The sequence below is a fragment of the Schistocerca piceifrons genome, chromosome 6 (assembly GCF_021461385.2).
Source record: "Schistocerca piceifrons isolate TAMUIC-IGC-003096 chromosome 6, iqSchPice1.1, whole genome shotgun sequence".
Classification (NCBI taxonomy): domain Eukaryota; kingdom Metazoa; phylum Arthropoda; class Insecta; order Orthoptera; family Acrididae; genus Schistocerca; species Schistocerca piceifrons.
This window is the reverse complement of record NC_060143.1, coordinates 495,556,194-495,569,523: the sequence shown is the minus strand read 5'-3', so window position 1 is coordinate 495,569,523 and position 13,330 is coordinate 495,556,194. Positions and strand designations below refer to the sequence as shown.

The 13,330-nt window shown below is 43.1% G+C and overlaps 1 protein-coding gene across 1 annotated transcript in view; it reads left to right on the top strand.

Moving 5' to 3' along the window:
* The window catches only part of LOC124803420, a 909,999-nt gene that overhangs the window by 135,244 nt on the left and 761,425 nt on the right, over positions 1-13,330 (top strand). The window contains exon 3 of the mRNA XM_047264603.1: positions 3,494-3,607. Within this exon, the coding sequence (XP_047120559.1) occupies positions 3,494-3,607 (114 nt within the window). The remainder of the gene's footprint in view (positions 1-3,493; positions 3,608-13,330) is intronic.

Here is a 13,330-nt window from a genome sequence, read left to right as displayed (position 1 = left end):
TCAGCCCATTCACCGAATAGCCTCTCGTTCCTAGAGCTCCTCCACATGGGCTGTTCGATGCGGCCGCACATTGTCATCCGTAACAATGAAGTCAGGGCCGAATGTGTCCCTGAAAAGACGCACATGGAGAAGGAGTACAGTCTCACAATAACAATTACCGGTGAGTGTACCGTGTTCAAAGGTTTGAGGTCAGTACGCCATTGCATCGTTATGCCTTCCCAGCACTATATCACCTAGACCAGAAAAACGATCATGTTCCACAATGTTCCTGGGTGCATTACGTATTCCTATCTGCGCCAGAATCACTAGACTGAACCTGTTCTCATCCGAGAAGAGCACGCGACCCCACTTCACGTTGGCCCAGTGCCTATGCCCTTGGCTCTTTCGCAAACGGTGCAGCCTACGGTCGGTTGTGAACGGAACAAACGTACGAGGGTCACTCCAAAAGAAATGCACACTATTTTTTTTAAATCCATCTTTTATTTTACATGTTTGAAAGTTTTACAGTGTGTAGATACATCCTTTAGGAACAATATTTTCATTTCTCCACATAATTTCCATCCCTCTCAACTGCCTTACGCCATCTTGGAACCAGCGCCTGTATACCCGCACGGTAAAATTCTAGACCAACCTGTTGGAGCCACTGTTTGGCAGCGTGCACAAGGCAGTCATCATCTTCAAATCTTGTTCCACGAAGAGAGTCTTTCAGTTTCCCAAAGAGATGATAGTCACATGGAGCCAGGTCAGGACTGTAATGCGGGTGTTTCAGTGTTGTCCATCCGAGTTTTGTGATCGCTTCCATGGTTTTTTGACTGACATGTGGCCGTGCATTGTCGTACAACAGCAAAACATCCTGCTTTTGCCGATGTGGTCGAACACGACTCAGTCGAGCTTGAAGTTTCCTCAGTGTCGTCACATATGCATCAGAATTTATGGTGGTTCCACTTGGCATGATGTCCACAAGCAAGAGTCCTTCGGAATCGAAAAACACCGTAGCCATTACTTTTCCAGCAGAAGGTGTGGTTTTGAATATTTTTTTCCTTGGGTGAATTTGCATGATGCAACTCCATTGATTGCTTCTTCGTCTCTGGTGAAAAATGATGGAGCCATGTTTCATCACCTGTCACAATTCTTCCAAGAAATTCATCTCCACCACTCTCGTACTGTTCCAAAAGTTCGCTGCATACCGTTTTTCTTGTTTCTTTGTGAGCCACTATCAATATCCTGGGAACCCACCTGGCGCATACCGCAAACACTTCCTTTCCCAATCCCAACGTAGCGTGACAATTCGTTCACTGTGATGCGTCTGTCAGCAGTCACCAATTCGTTAACTCTCTGCACATTGTCTGGAGTGTGTGCAGTATGAGGCCTGCCGCTGCGAGGACAATCCTCAATATTGCCGTGCCCGATTTCGGCACGTAACCTGCTTGCCCACCGAATAACTGTACTTCGATCGACAGCAGCATCTCCATACACCTTTTTCAACCTCTTGTGGATGTTTCCCACTGTCTCGTTTACACAGCACGCGAATTCTATCACAGCACGTTGCGTCTGACGAACAAGTGTAGCCGCCATCTTGAAGACATGCCGTGACGCCGCCACTCACAGGAACAGGATGAACTAAGTTTGAAAACATGCGGGAAGGATGTATCTACACACTACAAAACTTTCACACACGCAGACTGAAAACTGTATTTTCACAAAAATAGTGTGCATTTCTTTTGAAGTGACCCTCGTACTAGACGTCGGATAAAGAGATCACCGGTACGCAGTAGTCGAGTCACTTTGGAGCGGTTTTGGCAGTCCTTTTAAATGTCGTTTCAGTTTCACCCATTGTTTGTCGTGATTTCTTTCTTACCCGTTGCAGTGGTTGTCTGCCGCTTTGATTGACCGTGGTCGACCATCTCCTAATCTTTGGGCAGCAGTGTTATTGGTCCGGAACGCTCCCCATGCACATGAAACACTGCTGTGAGCAATATCAAAATCCCTAAGCTATACTTGTCACACTTCGTCTTTCTTCCACTTTCCAGATGATTCGTCCCCCTTTGAAGTCATCCAAATGTAGTCTCCGGGCCACTTTTCAATCAAAAACAACACCACTGTGCGCTGTAACTGCTCTTGGATTGACACACAGTGTCTTTTTTCCGTTCATTCAGCTGCATCCTGTTGCGGGGCCAGCTCCATTTGGCATGGTGATCTCACATCATTTGACATCCAACTACCTGCGCGCGTCTGGGAGACCTCTGGCAACGTACCCACGCACTTTCATTCATTTCCACCGAGCTGTTAATATGTTATATTACTAGTTTACTTATCTCGTCCTTAAGTTTCGCATAGCAGTATACAGGGCGATTCATGAAGATATGCAAATATTTTAATTTGTCATTCTACAAGTAAAACTAAAGAAAAAAGTTCATGTAAACATAAGCCCGAAAATGTTTAGTTACGGAGTTACGGCTAATAAAAGTTTTGCCTGAAGTGTAGCAACTTCGGTAAATTCGCTTCGTCGTGTACTGGTACCCGGGATACGTTGAACAGCATCCATAATATCATCATCATCGTCTTCACGTATCGAGCGCTCGTACTGATTATAAACGTGTCTCCAGTAACATTCGAAATACTCCAGTAATGGTTCGTGCATTCGGAAACCTCCGAGTTGTGTAACGTACGCGATATTCGTTAACTGCAGTCGTAGCATTACCGTCACATTTGCCGTAAATATACACCATAGCGGCGCAATTCCGCTGTCGTAAATTTGAAAGGCATCCCTATTTCATAAATAATCTACGAACTACAAAAGTTACAATGTGGTTTCACTTAAATACATTGTTGTTGTTATATTCTTTCACTGAACAATACAGAAAACTAACCCGTTTCTAGGTTGGAAACGACTGAAACAACTCACCAACGGTTGCTAACAATCACATAAACGTTTCTACATTCTTGATGGAAAGTAAACAAACTTCCTTGTGTAATAATCTTTTCTTCTCTGGATGTTCTAGAAAACTACTGCAGATACACGTTTGGGACATGTTTTATTAGATTCGCCAGACCAATAACATCAAAATAAATGGAAATCGTGCTTTACATTAACCTCCTGCAGTTTAACGATGGCTTCATATTAGCGAAGTTGCTAAATTTCAGGCAAAATCTTTTATTAGCCGTAACTACGTAACTAAACATTTGCGGACCTATGTTTAATCAACTTTTTTCTTTAGTTTTACTTGTAGAATAACATATTAAAATATTTGCATATCTTCGCGAACCACCCTGTGTAGTAACAGAAATCTTTCTGTTGTAGTGAAATGATAGTATGAATAAGTTTTTATTCTGTTTTCTCGTGACTGTTCACTTTCTGCTGGGATGATGATTACATGATGGAATTCTTTCATCGGTAGATATTTTATTGCGATGACATAGACAAGTTATTTATTAGGTGAGTGGTCGCTGCTGGTAGCAGATAATTTACTGGTGCTGATTTTCCTATTTCCAGACTCAGAACAGCCCTGTATCTCGCCAGTTCTCGGTCAGCTCGTGCCTCTACGATCTGCATCCGTCGAGCGTTCACAAGGAGCTGAAACGGTCGCGGAGCACGGAAGAAAACTATGTAAGAACGTGCTGCTTATAGATTGCCTCTGCTTTAAAATAACATACACGCATGTGCTGGTTGGAGCTGTGGGGGACTCTACACACCAGGACAAGCTAACATACGATGTACATAATTACCGACAGCAGTCAGGTACTTTCATAAAACATCTCTGAGAATAATTTGGTGTGGAAACTGCTGAATGTAATCTAAGTTCTTGTGACGTCGCTGCACGATCACCAAGAGTTTTTCACATTGAGTTTAGACTGCTTCAGAGCTGAACTTAACGATTTAGAAAACATTTCAGTTGCACTTAACGAACTGGGAAAATCGTGTTCCAACAATTTTAAAAAACTATAGAAATTAATGTCTTGAATCGCACTTGACACATGAGACTGAAAATAGCGGTATGTTTCCTAAGCCTTATGCGTTCTATTTTGATTACAAGAACGTCGCTAGTGACATGAAAGCTATACTCAGTTGCGTGCAGTTCCTCGTGGTTTGAAATATGATATTCTTAATTAAATGTAAGAAACTATGATTGTACGTTCGCGATTAAAAGCGTGCCACAAGTCATTAGCTTTGTGTACTCCCAACAAACAGTTATGGCGTTACAAGCAGTATTTTCGGTAATACAGAAAATCACGTTTTCTTAAACAGCCCACAGAAAACGAGGCGGCTAAAACACTTTGAAAGTTACCTACCCAGCGAGCTACACGTACAGGAAGACCAAATGTCCATTTCGTCAACAAACTTTTTTTTTTTTTCGTAAGCGAAGCCCACAAGAAATTACCTCATCATGAAAACAAACTATGAGATAGACATTGGTTACACATTTGTTATTTTCTTATCCGGAACCGTTGTGCGCGGCTATGGGTAGATGACACGGTCAACACTGTTTTCAACAAACGGAACTTGATATTCCTTACTGTGGCTTCTGCGTAGCATGCTACTCGAAAAAAACTGTATGGCTTCGGCTAGCACGACACCACTGCTTTGCACTGCGAATTACTTCCTATTGAAGAGACAACTGTAGACGTTCATTTAACGCAGATTGTGACACTTGCATTCGTAGGACACAAGGCACCCGTGCAGAAAGTCGAAGCGGAATATTAGTTTGCACCACGCACATGTGTAGCAGTGGCGACGGAAGACACGTTACTCATTCTTTCTGGGGAACCACTGGTGTGCAAAAGGCTCACTACGTACAAAAGTGTAGACAAATGGAAATAAAAACAACAGAATGTTAGCTGAGGGTTCAGATGAAACTTTAGTGTGATGATATTGTTGCCTGTTTTACTAACTACAGCCGTCTCCCCCCCCCCCCCTCCCCCCTCAACATGGCCGAAACAAGTGCAGCGCATCAAATCGTACAAACCACCACTTTCTTTTCTAGAGATGGCTTATTATAATTTCCCGTATTTTATGTCTGCTAAGTTAGTTCCAGTTCTCAAATTTTTATATGTGCTTGACAAATCATCTTTTTTTCCAGTTTCATTTTTGTAATTTTCTAGCTTTATTTCCATAATTTTCTAAGTTAATTTTGGTAATATTCTAGTTTTATTTCTGTATTATTGTACGAGGGCTATTCAGAAAGTAGGGAATGTTTCCGTCTGACGCCGCCAGGCGCGCGCCGATCGCGTAATTTTGACATGTGCGTGCTCGGCAGCTCAGTTGTCATCCATCCGTGACAGCGGAACGCCTCTGCGCGTCTGGTTTTATCGATATTCGAGTTTGAAATGTGCGCTGCAATCGAAAATCCCACCAGTCGTGAGGTGCGGTCTGTGATACGGTTTTTGTTGGCAAAAAACCTAAAACCCATAGAAATTTATCGTGAACTTTGCGAAGTGTACGGAAACAACGTAATGAGTGAATGTTCCGTCCGGAAATGGTGCATGCTGTTTAAAAATGGCCCAACCAACGTTCATGATGAAGAGAAAGTGTAGGCCCGAGCATTGTGAGTGACGATCTTGCCGCTAAAGTTGATGAAACGATTCGTGAAAACCGTCGCTTCACAATAACGGAGCTTTGTCTTTCTTTTCCACATGTTTCACGGACTTTGAAATGTGACTCGAAAGCCAGGCTACCACAAATGTTGTGCACGATGGGTGCCCAAAATGCTTACAGAGCACCATAAACAACAACGAATGGGGGCAACGTTGACATTTCTGGAGGCCTACTACAAACATGGTGATTCATTACTGGATCGAATCGTAACCGGTGACGAGAGTTGGGTGAAAGACGTCGATTGCGAGACAAAATTACAGTCCATGGAGTGGGGGCACACGAGCCCCCCCCCCCCCCCCCCAAAAAAAAAAAAATCAAGAAAATGTTTGCAAACCTTGTCAGCAAGGAAGTTGATGGCGACAGTGTTTTGGGATAGGCAAGGTATGCTTATTATTGATTTTCTCGAACGTAGAGCAACCATAAATTCTGTCCGGTACTGTCAAACTTTGCACAGCCTTAGAAGAGCAGTTCAAAACAAACGCCGAGGAAAGCTGATATCCAAAATTTTGTTTCTGCACGACAGACCGCACTAAAGAACTCCTTAATTCATTCAAATGGGAAATTTTCCCTCATCCACCCTATTGCCCCGATCTTGCACCCAAGATGAAGAACTGGCTGGCAACGCAGCGCTTTGATGACGATGCAGAACTCCAGGCGGGTGTGACTCACTGGCTGAAGTGTCAGGCGGCAGAATTTTACGACGAAGGTCTTTCAAAGCTTGTCCACCGCTATGATAAGTGCCTCAGTGTGTTTGGTGAGTATGTGGAAAAGTAGTATGTCAGTCGCTCTTTCAGATGTATATAATAAAATGTATTTCTTGTTCTTAGTTTTCCTTAATGCCAAAACGTTCCCTACTTTCTGAATAACCCTCGTATTTATATTTTCCACTTTTCTTTCTTCCAGCGTTTTCGATATTTCGATCACACGGTTAATATGTAACTTCCACAACTTTCACAGATTTCATTCATAAAATTAGCATCTCCTGAAGAGATACTCTAATGGAAAACCCTGGCCCAGTGCTTGGTAGGCAAACACGTGGATTTAGATTTACTTTCTGTCGACTTCGAGATCGTTAGAGACAATGCTAGTTTAGTCGGAGAATGATTGGGAGAGCTATTGAGCAAGGTGGGACAATATTTATGGCACTGGATGCACGTTTCGAAAGAAGAAAGGAAGACAGTGATTTAAATTCCCATAAGCTCGAGCTCATTAATGATTATTCACAGGTGGAGGAGACCTCGCCTTTAGGGTAGCGTTTTGTACATTGAAACGGTTTTCACACTTGTGCGTCTAGCCAGCCCTGTAATTGAAGAGTAATTTCTTTCAGTTTTAAACGATAGCATTCACTTTTCGTGTGCTGCGGTCTACTTCTATGATCTCAAAAATTACTCTTGAAGACTAAGATAATTCCAAATGTGTAAAAGAGTTCTGAAATTCAAAAGAGCTCCAATCGAGAAAACCTTGAAAACCTTGTAAATACTGTTATTTGATAGCGTTTTTTTTTTTTTTTTTTTTTTTTTTTTTTTTTTTTTTTTTTTTTTTTTTTTAGTCATCATTCCTGTTTTCTATGGCCCGTCACGAATTCCTCTCTTGTGTCAAACAGTAGTAATCGCAACTTACATCTTCAGTTATTTGCTGGATCTGTCCTGATCTCTGCCTACGTCTGCAGCTTTACCTTCTACAGCTCTCCCTAGTACATGGACGTTCCAAAATGAGATTTTCACTCTGCAGCAGAGTGTGCGCTGATATGAAACTTCCTGCAGATTAAAACTGTATGCCGGACCGAGATTCGAACTCGGGACCTTTGCCTTTCGCGGGCAAGTGCTCTACCTGCCCGCGAAAGGCAAAGGTCCCGAGTTCGAGTCTCGGTCCGGCACACAGTTTTAATTTGCCAGGAAGTTTCATACCATGGAGGTTATTTCCTGTTGTCTTAACAAATGTTCTATCATCCTGTCGCTTCTTCTTCCCACTGTTTTCCGTATAGCCCTTTCCTCGCAGAGTATGCGTAGAACTTCCTCATTTCTTACCTTACCAGTCCTCCCGAATTTCAAGATTCGTCCACAGCACCACATCACAAATGCTTCGATTCTCTTCAGTTCCATTTATCCCGCCGTTAGTGTTTCGCTACCATCCAATACTGTGCCTCAAACGTACGTTCTCAGAAATTTATAATCAGTAAGTGAAATCAAACTAAGGAGAAGTGTTACAAAAACCATTTGCAAGTTAAATACATTTGGAAATAAAAGATGCTGAAAACTAATACAAGTATTTATTTTCAATACAGATAAAATTGTTAAGACGTGAAAGAAACTCATTTAATTTGCAAGTGTAACATGCTCCATTTTTGAAGAACTTCTTCCGTTTCAAGGTACAAGATGCCGAACAACTGACGAAGTGTGGCTTAACCATTCACACGTGATATAAGTAGTTTTAAAAATACATAAAATTTTGCTCACTAAAACATTCTGTAACTGAAGAATTAACATTATCCTCAAACAGCTTTAATATATTATACAGCACTTAAATATGTAGCTGTGCGAGCGGTCTAAGGCGCTGCAGTCATGGACTGTGTGCGGCTGGTCCCGGCGGAGGTTCGAGTCCTCCCTCGGGCATGGGTGTGTGTGTGTTTGTCCTTAAGATAATTTAGGTTAAGTATTGTGTAGCTTAGGGACTGATGACCGTAGGAGTTAAGTCCCATAAGATTTCACACACATTTGAACGATTTTTGCAGCTCTGAAAATGTTTACAAACAATGGACAGAACACATCCTCCTCTCGCACAACAACAAAATCAGTAGAAATTGCGTACGGCGCTCTTTGCCACTCACGACTTCATGTGATTCTAAAATCGGTCAATAGAGTGAAATACCGACCAGGAAAAAAAAGGTAGGGGTTAGGGTCTAACGTCCCGTCGATATCGAGATCATTACGGATGGATTGCAGCTTCGGATTGTTTTAAGGATGGAAAAAGAAATCGGCCGCGCCCTTCCAAAGGGAACCATCCCGGCGTTTGCCTGGAGCGATTTAGGCTAATGACGAAAAACATAAATCAGGATGGCTCGACGCGGTTTTGAATCATCATCCTCCTCCCGAAAGCGAGCTCAGTGTGGGAAGCACTGCACCACCTCGGCCAATACCGAGCAAGAATCATCGTATGTTCCTAAGTACACTATTATCAAGGTACAACAACACTCTTACGTACTTCCATAACAACAATTTTTGAAACGATCTGACATACAGACACTTCATTGAAATGGCTATCTTTCTCGCTTTTCCATGTGGTGTCGTTTTGAAGCTACTAATCATTTAATAAGACGAACTAAAGTGAAATCTTGTGGGTGAATGGAAAAGATCGCAACAGAGGATTGCGAAATTCGAGGTTACAGGTGGGATAGAAGGAGGAAACGACGGTCCCTAATAATCAATGAGAAGATATTAATCTGGTTGAATTAAATTTTCCTTGAGACATATGAGTCTCAACTTTATCTACGATAATGACAGAAGCTGAAGAAATGAATTAAAATTTGTGCCACAGCTGGGAGATGAACCGAGGTCTACTGCATACTGGGCAGTTGTGCTACCCATTACATTACCGTAACAATTACACTGCACAGACTACCCTAGTTCAGTGTCCTCCCTAACACAAACTTCAATTGACACCTTCAGCCTACTTTTCCGCTTCTTAAATCGTTAGTATTACCGGGGCTCTTCGTTATTTGAATAGCTGGGGTGCTACTCCGATACCGGAGAGGGCCATACTGACGATTTAAAAAGGAGAAAATAGGCTGAAGGTGTCAAGTTTGTGATAGGGAGAGCACTGAACCAGGGTAGGCTGTGCAACTGTATCAGTTATACCGCTGTGGTGGTGTAATGGCTAGCACATCTGCGTAGTGCCGGCCGGAGTGGCCGAGCGGTTCTAGGCGCTACAGTCTGGAACCGCGCGACCGCTATGGTCGCAGGTTCGAATCCTGCCTCGGGCATGGATGTATGTGATGTCTTGGGTTAGTTAGGTTTAAGTAGTTCTAAGTTCTAGGGGACTGATGACCTCAGACGTCAAGTCCCAAAGTGCTCAGAACCATTTGAACCATTTTGAACATCTGCGTAGTAAGCAAAAGACCACATTAAAGTCCTGCTTGTGGCACATATTTTAATTCATTTCTTCACCTTATGTCATCGTCGCAGAGAAGATATTATGGCCACAAAAGCTAGCAGACATTGCAACTGAAATGTTGTCTCGCGCTCCTCTCCAACATTCTTCTGCTTCTGTATTCACCTCCCCTGGCGCAGAACCACCAAGTATCTTGGTGTAACCTTGGACTCTTCGTCTTATGTGGAAACCCCACATAGACGAGGTCCGCAGGAAGATCTGCGCCAGAATGTCCATCCTATATCCACTCCTCAAAACATCCAGTTCCCTTCTCTGCTCTGTAGGAGTGAATGTTTATGAGGCCCTTATACGGCCAGTAATGGAGTATGCATGCCCTGTCTGGGGACACGCGGCAAAGCAGCACCTGGACAAACACCAGAGGCTGCACAACCGCGCCCTCAGGAGAGCACTGCATCTACCCCTGAGATTCTCCACCGACGTTCTGCACGCCGCAGCTGAAAACCCACTCCTGAAAGAGCGTTTCCAAGATCTGGCAAGGGCCTTCAGTGAAGGCTCTTCCAGATAAGGAAACGCCCTCATCCACTCCCTAGGTCAGTATGACATGTCCCGCGACAAGCACAAACACCTAATGACGATCTTCGACGACTAAGTTGAAGAGAAAATCCCCATATCCAATCCCTAATCCTCCTCCCTCCTCCATAATACAAATCATCTCGCCAACCTCAGGCAAGTACCAGACACACACAGAACATTCATCACATTACGCAGACACCTAAAAATCACAGAAATAATCACACACACACAAGTAAACACGTGGAGTAAAAGCCGAAAGGCTACAAGCTCCCCAACACACTTCCCCAAGAGGGGAAAGTATCAGATGAGAGTGAGAGAGTATATTTACCTCTGCAGAGGACGGTCGCCTCACTTCGCCTGACTTATCAAGCAGCTGACTTGCGTCATCCTTTTGTAGCGACAGGGGGTGCCATGACAGCGTAAACAATTACACAGTCACATATAGCTACTTTATCTGCCATTTTTCTCTTTTATTGCTGAGTTTGTTAGATTTACAAGCCTTTTTTCAGGAGAGGGGTCTGAGAGGGGGGGAGGAGAATTTTCATTTCTTCGGGAATGGCTTATTAATCATCAGAGTTCAGCTATAAAAGTCAGATATTCATTTATCAGTGCGTTTCTGCTTGACCCGTTGGCGCCAGATTTTTCACTGGCAGCCGTCACCATTCTTTCTGACCTCGCGCTTTACGGACGGCGATTTTCTAAGTCATTTCAATGACAGTCGCTAACGTATCAGAAGAACTTCAAGCTCTATTAATCCCCTAGCGCCGGCCGTGGTGGCCGAGCGGTTCTAGGAGCTTCAGTCCGGAACCGCGCGACTGCTACGGTCGCAGGTTCGAATCCTGCCTCGGGCACGGATGTGTGTGATGTCCTTTGGTTAGATAGGTTTAAGTAGTTCCAAGTTCTAGAGGACTGATGTCCTCAGATGTTAAGTCCCATAGTGCTCAAAGCCATTTGAACCATTTGAATCCCCTAGCTCTGCAGTTGGCTATTGCATGGTGATTAGGAGGTCTACTGAGAGAATGGAATATTTCTTTCCGTCCGGCAGCATGCTGCCAAAAATCTTTGAATCTTCTGGTTTTTCGGTACTTGCAGTAATGTTATGCCTCCGCGTTTTTCCCTCCGAACGTCAGCAGAGAGACAGAATTTTGTAGATTCGGAGCTTAATCTGTTTCGTTGGGCTTATTCCTCGTAAAGCGCGTTTTGGATCGGCCTCTTCCAGTGTAGGCGACTAAGTTGTGTGTGTATGGAACTCCACATCGCGTGTTTGCCAGTTGCCGATAGCACTAGTACCTGTGTCAGAAACGTGTTAGCTCTAGGCACGGGACGAACGCTCTGCTTGTCAACTGCTATCTTGCGAAAACTACCCGCATTGAAACACGAAGAACTTACACCACTTAGTGCAGTCATTTCCCGGACTTATACATGCCAAAGCCTTTCAAGCAATGAGAAGTAATCGAATTTTTGCGATGTTTTGCAAAAAATGTAATGAACTGGACAGATGAGAACCATATACTTTGTTGTACTTTAACACACATACAGGCCTAGTCGTGCAGAATGCCTAGCATCATTTCCTGCTTCGAAAATTTCTAGTTTTCTACTTTTTGATCACCACTTATGTTTATCTCTTAGGATTTTCAGTTTATTTAACTTTTTATTTACACGAATACAAAAGCTCTAATTCATAGTTTATAGCTCTGCCTCATGATACTTGGATGCGCCATTGTACATGGTTCCTTAATTAATTTCTTTCTGAAATTTCTGGATTTTTTTCTTATCTGATAGGTTATTTTAGGCACATTAATTTCTCTTAAAGGAAGTATACTATGGCATTGTTTAAAGGTTTCTTAGATTTTGGTACTGAAGTTCCAGGATGTGTAGCTGGATTATTTTGGTTTTGAGTATCATCATTTGTGGCCATCTGTTGAGTGTGTGTGTTTTTGTACAATTGCACGTTCAGACAGGTTAAACCAAACGTGTGCCTTTGTTCCTCAGGCAAGTGTGTAACACCGATTTCTGAAGGTTCCACGTACAATTAAAATTATTCGGTCTGGTTACTGGAGTACCTGAATCTCTCTCTCTCGTCCAGCCCTTGTAGCATAACAGGGAACAGTGTGTGCCACTCGCACTTTTCCTGATCCGTCTGTGGTGGCTCATTTGCCGAGAGGAATTGTCTCAACGAAACAAAGTCATAGGTTGCCGAAATGTTGGCTAGGTAATTTATCAGTCCGAAGGGTTGTCGTTGACTGTATGTTACTAGGAAATATAGTGACAGAACTGTTACAGGAACCATCACGAGCGAAAACTGCAGCACACATCAAACTGAACTCGTAAAGAAATAAAGTTTACTAACTGCTTATCATCGATTTTGTAAATTTGTAGTTTACTTAAAGTAAATGTTCACCGATTGAAGAAAGGCCGAAGAGTTTTCGGGCAATGACTTATAAAGAATTTCACTGCGCAGACAGCGAAATCTTGTAAAAATCGACTTGCGCGATGGCTGCCAAGGTTGTTGACCGCAAAGCACATTCCGAGAGGGAGACCGTAATGCCAGTAGTTTTGCGTTTGGTGGTAACGAGATTCAGGTCGCCAAATTAATTCAAAGACGGGTGAGTGGAATAGTAGAAACACTCATAAATGATGTGCAAAGTACCTTCCGCAAAAATAATTCGTGCACATATTACACTCAGCATGGCAAAAAAATGTTCAAATGTGTGTAACATCTTATGGGACTTAACTGCTAAGGTCATCAGTCCCTAAGCTTACACACTACGTAACCTAAATTATCCTAAGAACAAACACACACACCCATGCCCGAGGGAGGACTCGAACCTCCGCCGGGGCCAGCCGAACAGTCCATGACTGCAGCTCCTAAGACCGCTCGGCTAATCCCGCGCGGCACTCAGCATGGCCCAGATAGTAGAAAAGTACACAAAATAACTAACATTGCATCTTACTGATTGTGAAACAGCATTCGATCGAGTGAGAATGTTACTATATATTCCAATTCTTACTGAGCAAATGTCTCCCACGACATTTGTAATAAATGACTCCAAATTA